Here is a 19,261-nt window from a genome sequence, read left to right on the forward strand (position 1 = left end):
GATTGCCTTGCTGGCGTTCGCATTAAATCAGGGTTTCACAAACTTGGGTCTCCAGCTGCCTTTGGGCTACAACTTCAATCACCCCTAGATAGCAGGACCAGTGTAGTCCAAAAACAGCTAGATGCCCAATTTTGGGAAGCCGTGCATTATATGAATAAGGCTGAGTGTTCCACAATGGAGTTGGGCAACTGTCTCCAAAATATGATGGCAATGCAAATTGAAAAACCCAGGGAAGTTGCTGGTTGGCAGGGAAGTAAGAGGGGACAGTGTCCCTCAGTTTATCTCGTTCAGTCACACTGGAAGGAACGTTGCCTGGAAAGTTAGCAGCTCCTGGTTGTGGCGACTGCCACAAAACCCAGACAAGGAGCCAAAAGCCAGGACCACCACCCAGCAAAAGTGCAGAAGGCAGCAACTGATTCTGACGGGAGCTGGGGCACATCGCGGGGACAGCTGCCACCTGCGCTGACTTTGGAAGAAGGCCACTAGGTGGCACTGAGGCCCAACAGTTGACAGGGGAAAGTTGTGAGCGACCAACATTGCCTTTTTGGAAGGGCAGCTCCCAAATGCCCATTGGGCTGATAGGTCTGCCTAAGTGGGAAAAGGGGAAGAGACTAGTAGAGTGTTGATTTAAGACATGGGTAGGCAAACTAAGGCCCGGGGGCCGGATCCGGCCCAATCGCCTTCTAAATCCGGCCCACGGATAGTCAGGGAATCAGTATGTTTTTACATGAGTAGAAAGTGTCCTTTTATTTAAAATGCATCTCTGGGTTATTTGTGGGGCATAGGACTGCGGTCATCCCCCCCCCAAAAAAATATATATAGTCCAGCCCCCTACAAGGTCTGGGACAGTGGACCAGCCCCCTGCTGAAAAAGTTTGCTGACCCCTAGTTTAAGAGAATGGCAAGCCAGGACTCACATCAGCCCCAGACAGCCAACGGTCAGGAGTGACGGTGATGGTTGGCTTTATTTCTTAGTTGCTTTTCTTACCACTCAAAGCAGCTTAAATTAAAAACTTTGGGAAACAACAATAAACACCTAAAGGCTAAAGAAAAAGGCAGGGCTACATGTCCCACCCCACAAAAAAGAGGACACCAAAGCCTTCAAATTAAGGACCGAAATCTGTAATATGGGGATTATCTTCCCGCCACAGTGGTACGTATTTATCTACTTGCACTGGTGTGCTTTCGAACTGCTAGGTTGGCAGAAGCTGGGACCAAGCAACGGGAGCTCACCCCGTTGCGGGAATTCAAAAAGTTGACCTTCCGGATTGGCAAGCCCAAGAGGCTCAGTGGTTTAGACCACAGCGCCACCCGCGTCCCTATATAGAACCTGAGTCTGCATCCTTCCTGCTAGGACCCATCCAATCAACAATATAAAAGAACCAAATAATATTCCCACATATTGTTGCGCTTTCCACAATTTGTAGAGGTTGCAAAATTCAGCTCCCCTGCCCCGATCCAATTTGCAGTGCATCTGAGCACACACAGCCCTGCCTGTACCAGCACGTACCACATTACGTAATAAACACTTTTCCTGATCTGCGGATCAATCTTTGTTGAGACAAGATATGTGGTGCAAACCTCGCCTTGCTCGTTTGAAGCACACACCACACGACTCTGCTTAATAATAATGGGGCACCCAGCATTAGTGACGGCCCCATGAGGCGCCACCCCTCCTTCCCATGCCAGGCCCACCTTGCTCCTACCTTGTGCAGGCAGCCTTTGCTGTCTCCCAGGAAGATGACAGTGTGCCCATCTTCAATGCTGACGGCCACAGCGGTCAGGCGGGCGTCCGGCTTTTCCAAGATGGGCTCTGCTTCAAGTGGCACACGGCTGGCCATTGGACTGGGGGTGTGGTCTGAGCCACAAGGGTAGGCATCCAAAGTATCCTTTTTTGGGGAGAGGGAGAGAAAGAAGATAAGAATAAAGCTATTCCAAGCCAGCCAACATTTGGGAGGTTGGTCGCAATAATCTGATATAAACCACAAATATGTAAAGTGTTGGAACAGCAGAACTTGGGAACAGCAGAGGGTCTGCTGGGATCTACTGGTAGATCGACTGAAGATTTGCACTAGAATATGCACAACTTGCAAGGGACGCGGGTGGCGCTGTGGGTTAAACCACAGAGCCTAGGACTTGCCGATCGGTAGGTCGGTGGTTCGAATCCCTGTGACGGGGTGAGCTCCTGTTGCTCGGTCCCTGCTCCTGCCAACCTAACAGTTCGAAAGCACGTCAGAGTGCAAGTAGATAAATAGTACCGCTCCGGCAGGAAGGTAAACGGCGTTTCCGCGCGCTGCTCTGGTTCGCCAGAAGCGGCTTAAGTCATGCTGGCCACATGACCCGGAAGCTGTACGCCAGCTCCCTCAGCCAATAAAGCGAGATGAGTGCCGCAACCCCAGAGTCGGCCATGACTGGACCGTCCCTTTATCTTTACCTTTACCTATGCACAACTTGCAGACTTAATATATAGAATAAGAGAATAAGAACCTACGTTTAGAGAAGATTGGAAAACGTTGATTGAATATGTATGGCAAATAATTGGACATTGGAATATGTCTATTGAAGATATGGAGGAAAATTGTGTTTATTTGAAAACGCTGGCAGCATTAAGATAAATTCAACACTGTAAACAAGTTTTGATGGATGCAATAATGGAATACCGAATGGCATAGTTTTTGTAAAATATGCAGAGATTTATGATATGTAAAATGAACCATGGAAAGAGAAGAAGGGAGGTCATTGATATCTTAAGGATGTAAAATGAGTATTTTAAATTGTAAAACAGAAAATTGAAAAGAGAGAGAGATATTTGCACTAGATCAGCAAACATTAGAATCCCAATGGTTTAACAACAGCAATAACGAAAAGCCCTAGCACAATTCCTGGTGTGCAGTAATTCAGGTGTAGATTTGTCCTTTCATATTCAGCCCAGGTGAGTATAGAGTTGATAAGGTTAAGTGGCTCCAACCCAGAAGGGTCACTGCTTTGACCCTAGCTCAGAGTTGTTTGACCGTGGAGCTCCAGTAAAAAAAAAAGGAAAACCCGATCCCACGAGCCCAGAATCTGCCATTATTGAATATGGTGCTAGGAAAACAGGACTTTATGAAACTCAGAAAGGTGGCGAAACAATTTGCATGGTGGAACGTAAGAACATAGGAAGAGGGCAGCCGGATCTTGTCAATGGCCCCTCTAGTCCAGCATCCTCTTCTCACCGTAGCCAACCAGATGCAGGAACTGAGTGGAAGAGCACTGTATCCTCTTGCCGCTTCTGGGAACATTACTGCAACCACGGAGGCAGAGCATAGCCCTTGTGGCAATAGCCATTGATAGCCTGCTACCCTTCACGAATTTGCCTAATCCTCTTTTAAAGCCATCCATCCAAGTTGATGGCCCACACTGTCTCCAGTGGGAGAGAGTTCCATAGTTTAACCAAGCGCTGCATAAATAAATACTTTATTTTGTCCGTCCTGAATCTTCTAACATTCAGCTTCACCGGGTGTCCATGAGCTCTAGTGTTCTAAGACAGGAGAAACATTTTTCTCCATCCACTCTCACAAGGCACATTTCCTCCTTGCATGCACACACATGCTCTCTCTACCCCAATATTGATGGTGTCAGAATTCAAACCCAGACCGGTTCCTAAATCTAGACCTGGCTTTCCCAACCAGGTACCATCCAGGTGTTTGAGACTACATTTCCCATCATTCCTCATCAGCCCAGTGCTGCTTGCCAAGGCTGATGGGAGTTGACTTCTGGATTGCACTAGGTTTGGGAAGGCAGGTCCAGGGCTTAAGGGCTAGCCTGCAGGAAGGAACCAGCCAATTTGCCATCTCCAAGCTCTGCCCAAGGGAAAGAATGACAAGACAACAAGCTTGGCCAGCAGAGGAACCTCTTCTGGGAGCCAGTGTGGTGCAGTGGTTAAGAGCGGGAGACTCGTCATCTGGGGAACCGGGTTCGCTTCCCCGCTCCTCCACATGCAGCTGCTGGGTGACCTTGGGCTAGTCACACTTCTCTGAAGTCTCTCAGCCTCACTCACCTCACAGAGTGTTTGTTGTGGGGGAGGAAGGGAAAGGAGAATGTTAGCCGCTTTGAGACTCCTTCGGGTAGTGATAAAGCGGGATATCAAGTCCAAACTCCTCCTCTTCTTCATCTCCTTTGACATCAATAGACTGAAGCAGATACAGTGATACCTCTGGATGCGAACGGGATCCGTTCCGGAGCCCCATTCGCATCCTGAAGCGAACGCAACCCGTCACAATTCGCCACTTCCGCGCATGCGTGTGACGTCATTTTGAGCGTCTGCGCAAGCGGCGAAACCTGGAAGTAATGCGCTCCATTACTTCCGGGTCGCCACGGAGCGCAACCCGAAAACGCGCAACCCGAAGCTTCTTCAACCCGAGGTATGACTGTATTGCAAAGAAAAGGAGAGTGTGATCTTTCCAGTTCAGGTTTTTGTTCCTCGGTCTCCGGGCAACAAGGGGACTCTGTTTGTTGCCGCTGCATTGGGTTTCCTCCTGCAACCTGGCAGAAGCTAATTCTTCTGATGAGAAGCCAGCTTGTACCACAATGAACCCAACAACATGATGTCAGAAGTACAGTTTGCGCCCAACATTATGTCCTGCTCTGACAGATATTCTACCTCTGGGCTTCAAGCACTAAGGTTAATAGGAAGCTTCCTAAGACCAGATGGGGCTCTTTGGCAACTAGCTGAGCATTGTAAATTACGACTGGCGGCAGCTCTCTGGGGATCTCAGGCAGAGATCTATCACATCACTTGCTAAGAAAACCTTTAAAAAAAAGGGGGGGGGAGATGCCAGGAATTGAACCTGCAACCTTCTGCTTGCAAAACTACGAGTCACTGAGCTGCAGTCCCTCCCCCCAACAACTTTACACTGTACTAATATACCCTTTAATGCTAACAATACTATTTGGGAAAATGTTTTGCAACTCCTTCCAACCCAACCGTTGCTCTGCTCTTCTCCAATTCGGCCACCTTTAGAACAGGACACGCCTGCCTAATTGCCAATCATTTGCACGTAAGAGAGACCAGTTTTCAAGCTGTGGACCTCCAGATTAAGAACGGGCACATCTGTCAATTTGGACTCTCTCAATCAATTTCTCTTTCCAATCCTAAATTCACTCCTCCACATTTTGCAGCAATTTGCCCCCCCCCCAAAAAAAACCCCAACAGTTTTCTAAAAAGAATCCTCATGAAACTTCATCAGCGTTTGGGTGCAAATTTCTCCTAACGCACACAATTTTATATGCAGCATAACACATTTTGGCAAGCCAATTTTTTCCTTAATACAATAATTAAAAAACCACAAACCAATGTAGTATCTTCATTTTTATGCACAGTTCATTAAGGTATGCATTTTTATGCAAACACTGGTTGCAGAACTGCATTGCAACGTTCAGGCAGGTGTGACTTTTGATGTGTGTGTTTCACTTCATTTAGTGCTTGGGGAAATTGCCATGAAAATTATTCCTTTTAAGCTCTCCCTCCTGGAGGTGCTGTTCGCTGCAAACACAGAGAATTGGGGGGGGGAGGGGCAAATAACAGCTGCAGAGACAACATTTCGGCAGAAAGCAGTGCAGGGAGGACAGGGTTAAATTTTTCTCCACTCCCCAAACACGTATCCAGGGCCCGGCCGACCCATCCATGAGGCAGACTGAGGCAGCTGCCTTAGGCAGCGGAATCCAAGGGGTGCTGCCCCGGGTGCCCCCACCACTGCTGGGGAAGCGAGAACAAGCAGTGGCAGCAGTTACCAGGTTCCAGAAATATTTTTTAAAGCTATGCATGCTTTTTCTTTTTTTTAAAAAAAGGGTGCTTAAAAGTATCGTACAGGCATCATTAAGGAATCCCTGTTGCCCAAATTACACACACACATCTGTCTGCAGAACCTCACACAACAACCCTCCACAGTGAGCCAAGCCAAACGATTTCCAGTGGAAGGGACAGAGCTGAACTTTCTGTCTAGTGTCTGGATTTTCTGGCCCTCCCCACATGTTGAAAATAGACTCAAAAACGAGCTTGCGGAATTCACTGGGGAGACGGTTTCCAGAGCTAACCTGTGCTGGAGGAGAGGCTCGCTTGCAAAGCGAGCACAGAATTAGCATTATACGCCTCAGAAGAATGCAAGCAGAATGGGCCACTGTGAGAAACCAGCCAAGCTCAAACTGCCTCCGGTCCGGAGAGGTATGTGTATGGGGAAACCAACAAGCATTTCATTTTGGGAACTGGCACGACAAAACATGCTCAGCCCAATACGAGCTTTTTAATGGCAAGCCCCTTCCCAGGGCTGAATGGCCAAGGTTGACGTTCACACGCCACAGGATAAACACGCCATTAAACAAGGTCTGTGTTCCACACATGCCACCTTTGCGTTCTAAACTATGCAGCTGAAGCCACAGACGCAGAGCCAGAAAACTCTGGAGATTCATGGTTCGCCCTCCAGTCCCAGAGGCCTTCTTCCCCTCCTTGCTCGGCTATTTATTTTGATATTAAATTCCATTTATAATGGCATTCACCTCCCATCCCTCCTCCCAGTCCGGCATGTTGCACATTTGAGCTGTTTGCACACACAAAAATGAGGAGTTTGTGCTTCTGCTAAGGAAGGTCCAAGGGTCACACAGAAGGGAAAGCTACGAAAAAGGGTTGTTCGAATTATCTGCTGATTTGCATTTTCCCCCCCTTCAGTTTGAGAGGAGGGAACTGGCAACTTGGAGGTATGAATATGCTTTCAATGGGACAAAGTGTGTTGCTACTACAAACCTGCTTTGAATTTGTCTGTGGGGCCAGGAAAACAAGTAAAATTAAAAAGCTGGAAAAGATCCCATCCAACAGGTTGAATAGGACAAAACAGGACTTTTGCCTGAGCTAAAAGGACGGGGCAGCCTTTCAGGAACCTTTCCATGTTCTTCGAAAGGCGCCTGTTTTATGTGCTTCTTGTGAGGGTGCTGAAAGTCATAGAAACATTAGTACAGTGGTACCTCGGGTTACATACACTTCAGGTTACATACGCTTCAGGTTACAGACTCCGCTAACCCAGCAATAGTACCTCGGGTTAAGAACTTTGCTTCAGGATGAGAACAGAAATCGTGCTCCGGCAGCGCGGCGGCAGCAGGAGGCCCCATTAGTTAAGTGGTGCTTTAGGTTAAGAACAGTTTCAGGTTAAGAACGGACCTCTGGAACGAATTAAGTTCTTAACCTGAGGTACCACTGTAAGGGCAATGGTGGAGAGGGAACACATCCTTCTTGCCTCAGCAGCTGGCAGTGGGGTCTCCTTTTAGACTCGGGGCTTCATGGTTTTATCGGCATAATGTGCATTACTTGGCCTGCAAGGGAAGAGCATCTGCCTTGCTCACTGCCTGCTCAGTGGAAGAGCATCTGCCTTGGATATAGAAGGTCACAGGTTCAATCCCCGGTAGGGCTGGGAGAGATTCCTTGCCAAAACTCTTTGGGAGCTTCTGAGCGAGATGGACCAATGATCTGAGTCCATATAGAGCACCTTCCTTTGTCCCCACTTACTTCAAAATGGAGTGACCGTACCCTGCAGTGTTTTGGTGGTGGAGGGGGCGGCCGATTCTCATTCTGCTGAATAGGGACTCCTGACTTCCCAAAGTCCTGCCCTGATGGCAACGGCTCCCTATTTTGTAGTGCTCAGATCATGAAACTGCCGTAGGCTGGATCTAGACACATCAAAAAAGCGTTTCAGGAAAACACATTGTTGAACTTTGTAACGGGAAATCACGTTGGCGAAAGACGGGACTCCACAGCGCCATCTGGTGTCACAGTGTTAATAGCGCATATAAAGCGCTTCTTCTTCTTCTTCTTCTTCTTCTTCTTCTTCTTCTTCTTCTTCAGTGATCACTCGTAGCTGAGTAAGATTGTCTTCCATAAACATGGTTTAACAATGAGTCTGTAAGTGACTGTGGAGGCCAATTCTGGATCCACACGTCCTTCCACAGTGGGGACATTGGTTTCCGGGAGGGAATTGATCACAGTGAGGGTTTGCCAAGCGCGCCTTCCTCTTAGCACGTTTCTCCCTTGCGTCCTGAGTTCAAGTGTCTTCAAAGCCCATGACACCTTTGGTAAAGGCTGTTCTCCAATTGGAGCGCTCGCAGCCAAGTGTTTCCCGGTTGTCGGTGTTTATACTACATGTTTTTATGTAGCAGTGTCAAGCAGGAGAAAAAAACATGCAAGGCTTGTCCCAGGAGTACATCTGGATGCACCTTGGAATATGGATTCGAGCACGTGATGTGGACCAAAGGAAAGCAGAGTAATGCATTATTTGTCAACATTGCAGAGGTCAGCAAACTTTTTCAGCAGGGGGCCGAACCACTGTCCCTCAGATCTTGTGGGGGCTGGACTATTTTGGGGGGGGGGGTAAATGAATGAATTCCTATGCCTCACAAATAACCCAGAGAAGCATTTTAAATAAAAGAACACATTCTACTCATGTAAAAACACGTTGATTCCCGGACTGTCCACTGGCTGGATTTAGAAGGTGATTGGGCCGGCTCCGGCTCCCGGGCCTTAGTTTGTCTACCCATGTGTTACATGCTGGAAGATTCAAATGAAAGTACAGTGGTACCTCAGGTTAAGAACTTAATTCATTCTGGAGGTCTGTTCTTAACCTGAAACTGTTCTTAACCTGAAGCACCACTTTAGCTAATGAGGCCTCCCGCTGCCGCCGCAGCACCATTTCTGTTCTCATCCTGAAGCAAAGTTCTTAACCCGAGGTACTATTTCTGGGTTAGCGGAGTCTGTAACCTGAAGCATATGTAACCCGAGGTACCACTGTACTTCTTCTCACGGTGTATATTTAAATTATGGAATACACTCCCACAAGGAGCAGGGATGGCCACCAACTTGGACGGCTTTAAAGGAGGATTAGACAAAAATCCTTGGAGGATCAGGCTGTATCAGTGGCTACTAAGCCTCGTGGATCTGTTCTACCTCCAATGTCAGAGGCCATAATGGTTCTGAATAGCAGTTTCTGGAATCCTCAGGAGCGGAAAGCGCTGCTGTTCCCTGGCAGTTTTTACAGGCTGCCCACAGACATCTGGCTGGCCGCTCTGAGGATGGTTTGGAAGCTGCCGCTGGTTCTGAATAAGGCTACTAGACTTGTCACAAGCATACAGTGGTACCTCAGGTTAAGTACTTAATTCGTTCCGGAGGTCCGTATTTAACCTGAAACTGTTCTTAACCTGAGGTAACACGTTAGCTAATGGGGCCTCCTGCTGCTGCCGTGCCACCAGAGCACGATTTCTGTTCTCATCCTGAAGCAAAGTTCTTAACCTGAAGCACTATTTCTGGGTTAGCGGAGTCTGTAACCTGAAGCGTATGTAACCTGAGGTACCACTGTATTGCACTTCTGCATTCTCTCTCTTCTGGGGTCCAATTCATAGGAAGCTGCTGTATACCAAACCTCCTAAATAGTAAGGCAGCTTCCTAAGCTCCTGAAAAAGCTTATTAACACACACACCCCAAACCCTGAGAAAACAAGCCATGCTGAAAAGCTCCTCACTTTTACAGGGCTGCCATTCAGGACAAACTTCCCGTTTTATTTTCCCCCAGTAGATGATCTACAAGTCTCCCATAAAAATACATTCTGTGCCTCCTTTGCAATGGAAACCACAAGGTACAGACAGAGGCCTTCTCTCTCCAGTTGCCCTCCAGACAGAGCTGGCCCAAGATTTTGTAGTTCTTGTTACCAATCTTCCTATGCAAATTAAAACTTCCCCGGGGGTTTTTTTTGGGGGGGGAGGGGTCCTTACAGCAATGTCCAAGGTCAACAGGCATGCTAAGTATTTTTTTACTTCCTTCCCTTTACAAGGGTGCCTATCGATGCCTCTGGGCAGCGGAAAGAGATTACAAGGCTCTTGAAAACAAGGGATATAAGGCTTGCCAGCTTTCAAATTGGCCCCTGGAGCTGGGCTTTTAACGCCTCTTTGATCTGAAGCAATTAGCAGGTGACTGGGCTTATCTTGGTGCCCTTATCTCTGTCCCTTTCACCAGGTGTTGGCTGGTAACTCTGCATTCCAAAGCTGCTCTCTGAGTCACAAGAGCAGGTCCACAACAACAAAGAGAGGCTTGTGTCCCCTTAAAGAGTAAGAGCCACAAATAGATTGGTTAAGTTTTTAATGTGCCAGAGGAGTCATGAGTGGGGGTGTTGCGCTGAAACAGGCTCCTGTGTCCCCGTCCCCACCCCACCCACAGGCCCCAGCAATTGACAACCCCAGGGGACAACTATTATAAGAAAAACTTCTAAGAAGTCCTATCGCCGTCCAAAGCAACTACAGTGGTACCTCAGGTTAAGAACTTAATTCGTTCTGGAGGTCCGTTCTTAACCTGAAACTGTTCTTAACCTGAAGCATCACTTTAGCTAATGGGGCCTCCCACTGCCTCAAGATTTCTGTTCTCATCCTGAAGCAAAGTTCTTAACCCGAGGTACTATTTCTGGGTTAGCGGAGTCTGTAACCCAAAGCGTCTGCAACCTGAAGCATCTGTAACCCAAGGTACCACTGTACTCTATTCCAAACTTAGAAATGGAAAGCGTAATGCTGGTGGTCAACAAAAGAGGTTTAAAGACTGTCTCAAGACAAATGTTAAAAAATGTAGTGTAAACACTAACAATTGGAAAACACTTGCCTGCGAGCACACCAGTTAGAGAACAGCCTTTACCAAAGGTCTCATGGGCTTTGAAGACACTTGAACTCAGGACGCAAGGGAGAAACGTGCTAAGAGGAAGGCGCGCTTGGCAAACCCACACCGTGATCAATTCCCTCCCGGAAACCAATGTCCCCACTGTGGAAGGACGTGTGGATCCAGAATTGGCCTCCACAGTCACTTATGGACTCACTGTTAAAACCATGTTTATGGAAGACAATCTTACTCGGCTACGAGTGATCGCCAAAGAGGAGAAGAAGATGTACCCTTTTCTCAAAGGGAAGGTCTCCCTCACTCTCCAAGGAACTAGGCTAGTTCACACATTTCGCTGAATATGGGTGTAAGCTCCCTCAACACATGCAGTGTTAGAAATTTCCCATTTTTTGTGACTGGTGCAGTTCCAGTTGTGCTGCATGGAGATCTCTGGGTGTAAGGTTGGCAACTGATGTCTCCATCTCCATTGTTCTGCCCGGATACAGAGGTCCAGTGCCGAAGGCCTTCTGGTGGTTACCTCACTGCGAGAAGCCAAGTTACAGGGAACCAGGCAGAGGGCCTTCTCGGTAGTGGCACCCGCCCTGTGGAACACCCTCCCACCAGATGTCAAGGAAATAAACAACTGACTTTTAGAAGACACCTGAAGGCAGCCCTGTTTGGGGAAGCTTTTAATGCTTGATGTTTTATTGTGTTTTTAATATTCTGTTGGGAGCCGCCCAGAGTGGCTGGGGAAACCCAGCCAGATGGGCGGGGTATAAATAAATTGTTGTTGTTGTTATCTGGCTGGGCTCTCCAGCTTTCTTAAGCAGGTAAGCAGAGTGAATGGTTCATCTTCCTCCTCCAGTTAATCGCTACAATGACCCAGTGAAGTAAGGTTCAGAGGCTGTGACTGGCCCAAGTTCACCCAGTGGGGGCTGACTGAGTGGGGATTTGAACCCGGATCTCCCAGGTCCTAGTCCGACACTCTGACCGCTACACCATACTGGCTTCCTAGAGTACTTCTGCTATGGGGCTGCTATATAAATTCAGTGGGGAAATATATGTGGGGAAAGCAAAATGTCACCTAGAGAAAGGTCTGAAATATTTTCCTTGAAGCTTGATTTTTGTTCTGGATTATTTTATTTGATGTTTTAATGTGCTGTAAACGGCTTTGAGAGTTTTTTCTTTAAAATATAAAGCTGTATAGAAATGAAAATATCCACCAACAACAACTGGGGGGGGGGGGGGAATGGCACGTAGACATTCCATTGTGGCGACCGTAATATAGGTTTAAGGTGACTAGGTTTAAGGCTGACCACAGTAATTGCAAGCAAGAAGAGCTTTTCAGCTATGGGCGATTAAATCTGCCTCCCTGACCACTCCCTCTCCGACGTCTCCATCTTTTTTCTAAGAGGAAAACAGGACAAACATATATTCAAAAGACTTGCCCTGGAGTTATTATTTCTGAATTATAAATCATCATTTATAGAACTCTAAACAACCAGGTGTAATTTGAAATTCAATGCCGGAGTACAAAAGACAACAGCTCCTGCAGAGATTTTGATTCCTGCAGTGCTCATTATATAACGCACTTAATTGTTATATGCATTACTACTTTTATACTTCATCATATTTCTCCGAGATGCAAAGAGGTGTTGAAGTGAGGCTAATATCTACCCGAGTCAACTGAAAACGTTAATCGGCAATCTTTCCTCCGTCCATGGCCAATGATTTAACAATGTGGTCGATGGCAAGGGTGGGCAGACTTCAGGCTCGCGAGATCGACTTTGGGATTTGTTTTTTTGTTTTTATTAGAACCCCAAGATCCATCAGACAGAGGCAGGTGCAAAAAAAAAAAGGACACACGCAGAAGAATCAAAGGCTGTGGAGCCCAGGAATTTGTACTGAGTACCATGACTGAACACAGCTCATAGGGCTGTTGTAGCCAACGGTAGAGGAGGCCCACTGAAGTTAACAGGCATTACTAACTTAGGTTTCATTAACTTCAATGGGTCTACTCTTGAGTAGAACTCACTTGGCTACAACCCATAGGGTGAGCCCCATCAGCAGAAGCCCTGCACAAGAACTTCCACCTGCACAATGGAGTTTCCTGCCTGTGCTTGAGAACCCCCAGAACAGCATGCGGGGGGAAGGAGATGGGGGATCATTCCATCAGAACTGCCCAACCCGACAAAACCATCAGCCTAGCACCATGTTGAATGCCTCCTGTACATTTTCCACAAACAGGTCCATTCCTAGTACATACCCACCCACAGAGGGAATTTCACTGGGGTAAGGAAATGTGTGTTATTGTTTTTTAACAATTGAGATTCAGAAACTTGTGCTGAAATAGTTCAAACTGTGCAGAAATCAACCAGGAAAGGCACCCACCCATCTTCTACCTACCTCTGATCTGTGGAACTCGCAAAGGTGAGTTCCTTCTGCCTATAGGTAAAAATAAAAAAGTAAAGGACCCCTGGACGATTAAGTCCAGTCAAAGGCGACTATGAGGTTGCGGTGCTCATCTCGCTTTCCGGCGTTTGTCCGCAGACAGCTTTCTGCGTCATGTGGCCAGCAGGACTAAACCACTTCTGGTGCAACAGAACACCATGATGGAAGCCAGAGCACACAGAAACGCCATTTACCTTCCTGCCATAGTGGTACCTATTTATCTACTTGCACTGGTGTACTTTTGAACTGCTAGGTTGGCAGAAGCTGGGACAGAGCAACGGGAGTTCACCCCGTCACGGAGTTTCGAACCGCCGACCTTCCGGATCGGCAAGCCCAAGAGACTCAGTGGTATAGACCACAACGCCACCTGCGTCCCTTTACCTCCTGCCTATAAACCATTCTGGTACAATGAACACCATCTTGCCCTCTTCAAGCTGTGGGTTCCCACATGCACGTCACAGGACACACACCCCCACCCCCACTTACCGCCGACAGCTGGACACAGTTGGAGCTGACGTCGTACTCTATATAAGCCACCTCGACACCTTCCTCCGATTTCCCGTCCTTGGTGTAGCAGAGGTCCCTGGTCCGCGTGGCAAGGCGGTCCACCTCGTCCATCGTATAAATGCAGAGCGCAGATTCCTCGCTCAGCTTCCCGGAAGAAGCCTGCCAGGCGGAGAAGGCAACAAAAAGCACGTCTCCCTGGGCTGTGCCGCCGATGCCGCCATCTCCGCCCGGCTGGGAGACGTAGGCGGCCTGGAGGTGGCTGTACGTCTTCCCTTTACTCCGGCAGAGCAAGGGTAGCTCCACGTAGGAGTAATAGTGCGCGTCGTCCAGGCAGATGCGGGAAATGTAGGTGCGGTACTCGCGGGAGTGCGACTTGAGGTCCCGCCGGTAGAACAGGAAGTAGACACTGGAGCCGTGCGTGAACGACTTGACGAAGTGGTGGTTGTATTCCGAGAGGCGGCCCACGGCCAGCTTGGCCGTTTCCTCGTAGGAGAAGATGGAGTGCGGGTCTTGCCCAGGGTGGGTCCCGAGATTGCGAGTGGTAATGGGGGGGATGCTGCCCCCGACCCCCCGGCTGGTGTACCCCCGGCCCACGAAGAGCAGCGGCATGTTGTCTTTGGCGTATCCGATCAGCCCCACGGTGGAGATGTTGGGGTCGTTGGCTGCCACGTACTGGGTGTCCCCCGGCGTCTGGGGCTGGAAGAGGACGCGGTCGATGAAACCGAGTCTCCTCTTCTCGCAGATACCCTGCCACACGCTGCCGCAAACGATGAGCTCCTCCTTGGGTGAGTTGACCAGCAAGAGCTTGTTGTAGTTGTCCGTCTCCTGCGCTTGGGGGCATTCCTGCCTGGTGACAGGCGGGAGGCAATCCTTGCTGTCTAAAGAGGGCCCGGTAGAGACGGCTTCCTCCAGCGCCAGGCCCGACGTCAGCTGGAAGAGGAAGTTTGTAGCCCCCAGGTAGAGAGTCCCCGAGTTGGGATCCATGATCAGATGGAGGAATTTGGTGGCGTTGTGCGAAAAGGTGGCATACTGGAGTCCCGGCGGAATTACTGCACCCAGGAAACACAGAGCAGGAAGAAGGAGTGCCCCCAGAGGCATCATACTCATTCTACAAGAGAGACAAGGTTGAGGGGAAGACACAGAGAAAGTGTGGTTAATTCATCTCAAAAAGACTAGCCGTTATCAACTCTTTCCCTTACTCTTCATTATAAAGAAATTTCACATAGTATAAAGAGGTTATAGCACTGGAAAGGTCTCACATATATCTAAATTATATTCTGCATTCTTGTAAGCAAAAAAAAAGGGAGATCAGGAAATTTCGGTATATGACTATCTGCCATCTCCTAATAAAGGTAGGCGGATTGGGGAAATGGGTGATCGTGTAATCTGTCTTGAGATCCTTAGAGGAAAGGCAGGATATGGATGTAATAAATAAAAGCTCTCATGTGGCCTTATTCAGTCAGTTTTGCCATTAAGACTAAACTCCATGTCCCCAAAACCCATTTTTTTCAGTGCTGGAGGATTATGACCATACGGTTCCAACACAATTGCCGTTTTTTGCTGCAGTTATTTAAATTCCAAAAAAAATCATCGTGTTCGTAATCGAACCACATCCGCAGATATCTGAGCAACATAATCAACAGATTAAGTGGGAAAGAATAATTGTCAAACCAAATCATTCATATTTCCCCCCACAAAAGCCAAGATCAGCTTAGTTCTTCCAGTGATTCCAAACTCTTCATCTATGCATGTCCAGTATTAAACCAGCACTGAGTCTCAGAAACAAGAGCTGAAACAAATTTGTATGTTATTAACCTCGTTAGCATATCTTCCGCTGAAATTAGAGTTGGTGGGCAAATGTCACTTTCCTCGCAAAAGCTTTGTGCAAAAGAAAATCCTCATCCTACATCAAGGGAATCCAAATTCTTCATTTAAAAAAGCTGAATAATGCAAGTTGCATGTATTTGCATAATTCTCCCTTTGCTTCGGCTGGCAATGTAGAAGGGAAAGGAGCTCCTCGTATCTGAAACATTGGAATGATCTGATAATTCCCTCTCCAGTTTAAAAAATTGTATTACATGTTGCCTACACCTTTTCATAAGGACATAAAAAGTCCTGCTGTATCAAATTAAAAGTTCATCTAATTCAGAATCCTGCTTCTCATAGCAGCCAACTGGCAGGTGGGTTGCAGTCATGTGCTGGGAGGGGCAAGATAGCAGGGAGGTTGGTGTGGTGCAAATGGTCCCCTGCTGGTGCATTTGCACTGCACTGACCTCCTTGCCCTACCTGCTACTGGAAAACAGCAGCAACCCACCTGCCAGAAAGTTAGCACACTGACGTCATCCAGCGAACTGCTTCTGTTCATAGAAAGCCCCCCTGTGAACACAGAACCCCCAAGGTCTGACTGAAGCCATCCAGGACTTTCTCTGATTGTTGGGATAGCTCAGATGGTAGAGCATGAGACTTTTAATCTCAGGGTTGTGGGTTCAAGCCCCACACTGGGCAAAAGATTCCTGCATTGCAGGAGGTTAGATTAGAAGGTGTTCAAACTTTTTTCAAAGAGGGCCAGATTTGATGAAATGAAGGGCCGTGAGGGCCGACCAAAGTTGTTAACCTTTTTTTAGGATTGAAGTTGTTGAGCTTTTTATGATTTTACCCAAGAGTTGTTGAGATATTTTCGGGTTGAAGTTGTTGAGGGTTTTACCCCAGAGAATAAACTGCCACAGGGGCTTAAACCAACCGGCGGGCCAGATTAGGCCCCTGAAACGGACTTTGGACATGCCTGGATTAGATAATGGGTAGGCAAACTAAGGCCAGGGGTCTGCATCCGGCCCAATCGCCTTCTCAATCCAACCTGCGGACAGTCTGGGAATCAGCATTTTTTACATGAGTAGAACGTGTCCTTTTATTTAAAATGCATCTCTGAGTTATTTGTGGGGCCTGCCTGGTGTTTTTACACACAAGTAGACTGTATGCTTTTATTTAAAATGCACCTCTGGGTTATTTGTGGGGCCTGCCTGGTGTTTTTACACACGAGTAGAATGTATGCTTTTATTTAAAATGCATCTCTGGGTTATTTGTGGGGCCTGCCTGGTGTTTTTACACACGAGTAGAATGTATGCTTTTATTTAAAATGCATCTCTGGGTTATTTGTGGGGCCTGCCTGGTGTTTCACATGAGTAGAATGTGTGCTTTTATTTAAAATGCATCTCTGGGTTATTTGTGGGGCATAGGAATTCGTTCATTATTTTTTTCAAAATATAGTCCGCACCCCCCCCCAAGGCCTGAGGGACAGTGGACCGGCCCCCTGCTGAAAAAGTTTGCTGACCCCTGGATTAGATGACTGGCCCTGGGAACTTTCCACAGCCCACACCCCTCACTGGTGCTGATTTGCGCCCCAGGTGTTCTGGTCTGGCTGGAAGAATGCATCCTTGAATTCTAATTAATGGCTCTTTTTTGCCTAAATACAGTGTAGAGTGGATGGAGGAGCAGGTGTGTAGAAAATAGCCTACTTTACAAAAGCTAAAATTTATATTTGTTCCTCTGCCTAGTTTTGCCCCCTGGCCCTGCCCACCTCTGCAAAGTGGCTGTCGGAAGGTTGTCCAGAAGAAAATGTGACCTGCGGACTGAAAAAGAACACCCCCCCCCCCACGGCTTAGCCCAGTACAGTGGTGCCTCAGTTTTCGAGCGTCTCAGAAGCTGAAAGTTTCAGTTTTTGAATGCCAAAAACCTGGAAGTAATTGCTTTCATTTTCAAACATGCCTTGGAATTTGAACAGCTTCCGCTGTGTGTCTTTCAATCTTTCCAACTGAACTTGCAGCCAGCCCTTCGTGTCTTGGTTTTTGAACGTTTCAGAAGTCAAACGGTCTTCTGGAACGGATTATGTTCGAGAACCAAGGTACCACTGTATTACCTCCTCTGATTGGTTGTGGTTCTCCAAAGTTTCACCCAGCTCTGCTACCCAATATCTATTACAATGAAGATACTGGGGACTGAAGCAGGCAAGCGGTTAGGTCTACTATGTAATATGAGGCCGCCCCTATCCCCCGCACTGTGGAAAGACATTCACAATGTTTCATGATGGACATAGTTATCCTCCTTCAGTACTGAGATTGAAGGAACCTGGTTCTATGGTGCTTGGAGCAGGGCTTCCTTGCCCAGCACTGATCAGCTGACAACTGGGTTGCACAGTGTACACAGTGTGAACTCACCAATAGTTGTGGACCTAGAGTCATAGAATTGTAGAAAGTTGGAAGGGACCATAAGGGTCATCTAGTCGCTAAACCCCCTTCTCCAGAGCAGTTTCACAAAAAAGGGTGTGTTTTTTTTTAAGGTGTTGAATTAAAGCAGGCATAGGCAAACTCGGCCCTCCAGATGTTTTGGGACTACAACTCCCATCATCCCTGACCACTGGTCCTGTTAGCTAGGGATGACGGGAGTTGTAGTCCCAAAACATCTAGAGGGCCGAGTTTGCCTAAGTCTGAATTAAAGCATAAATGCACGAGTGTTCGTGTTGCAGCTGGTGCTTTTTCAGAAGCACAATTCCTCTGTAAAAACGTGAACTGCTCCAGGAAGGAAGGCTCACAGCCACCAACTACTTAGTATTGTAGACAGCCAGCCATCAGCCAATCAGCACTGCAAACAGCTAACCCTCCAGTAAAAATAAAAATAAATAAATCTGCAGAACCAGTGAAAAACCGGGAGGGCACCAGATTCATCTCATCAGAAAAATAAACTGCATGGCAACAGCTGTTTACAGATGCATCTACTATGTACATAGCCCAAGGGTGCTGAAAGGGTGTTTACAACCTGGAAGTAGATTCCATAGGGCTAGAGGAGAATTATCTCTTATAATCAGGGCCTTATGTTACGTGTCAAAGGATCATCTCTAAGCAAGGTGCAGCAACAGAGGCAAGAAGTGCAAATACAACGGAGGAAGCAGTTGTAACAACGAGCACAAGATGATTCCCAGAAAGGAGGGAAGTTTGTGGGTGCTAGTCGTCCAACTCTACAAAATCAAAAAAATCAGAGCCCAGCAGACAACAGCGCTAGGCCGGTGGAGGGGTGCAAAACCAGCCGGGTCTTATTGACGAAACCACAGATCCTCCCAGTCCTTAATCCGTTGTTATGGAGACTGCCCATGAAGGCGTGAAAGGTCAAAGTTGCCTTGGTGGTGAGAGCAGAGCCCCAGGCTATACTTTCCCCAGTGAAATCCCGGCGCTGGGAGTGCTCTTTGCACCACCACACTCCAATTCCCTGGCAGGACAAGCGTTATCGAAGTGTGACTGGCCACGACTTTCAGGGCCTGCTGGAGGGAAGGAACAGGCTGTCCTCTGGGCCAAAGTCTCCCTTTGTTGTTGCTGCTGCTGCTGTTGTTTTGCTTGACCTTGTGGAAAGGGAGAAAAGTTAAAGCTTCCAATCCGGAAGCTTTTCAATGCAGTTTCTTGACAGTGGTTGAAAACGAGGCAGGGGGGAAATTATTGACAGGGATGTTACTACTCAACTCTTCTGAGATCTCTGCCAATATCACTTCGAAATCAGTGTCACTTTTGTTGTGATTTAATTCCCCAGCAAAGGGACAAGAATCTTAAGCATCCTAAAAATCATTCCGGGGCAGCTGTTTTGCCCCTTCTCCATGTCTCCTGTATCGGATCAG

At 47.6% G+C, this 19,261-nt stretch overlaps 1 protein-coding gene and 1 long non-coding RNA gene across 4 annotated transcripts in view; one reads left to right on the forward strand and one right to left on the reverse strand.

Annotated features, from left to right (window-relative positions):
• The window catches only part of LOC308470279, a 350,106-nt gene that overhangs the window by 180,666 nt on the left and 150,179 nt on the right, over nucleotides 1–19,261 (forward strand). The gene's annotated exons all lie outside the window — the stretch shown is intronic.
• Nucleotides 1–19,261, reverse strand: part of PLXNB1 (plexin B1) — a 139,372-nt gene that overhangs the window by 65,427 nt on the left and 54,684 nt on the right. For all 3 annotated transcript variants that reach the window (XM_080991547.1, XM_080991548.1, XM_080991546.1), the window contains 2 exons: nucleotides 13,585–14,713; nucleotides 1,706–1,888 (listed from right to left, as the gene is read on the reverse strand). In XM_080991547.1, coding sequence (XP_080847673.1) covers nucleotides 1,706–1,888; nucleotides 13,585–14,712 — 1,311 coding nt within the window. In that variant the 5' untranslated portion in view covers nucleotide 14,713. The remainder of the gene's footprint in view (nucleotides 1–1,705; nucleotides 1,889–13,584; nucleotides 14,714–19,261) is intronic.

The sequence above is a fragment of the Podarcis pityusensis genome, assembly GCF_964106645.2.
Source record: "Podarcis pityusensis genome assembly, chromosome: 2".
Classification (NCBI taxonomy): domain Eukaryota; kingdom Metazoa; phylum Chordata; class Lepidosauria; order Squamata; family Lacertidae; genus Podarcis; species Podarcis pityusensis.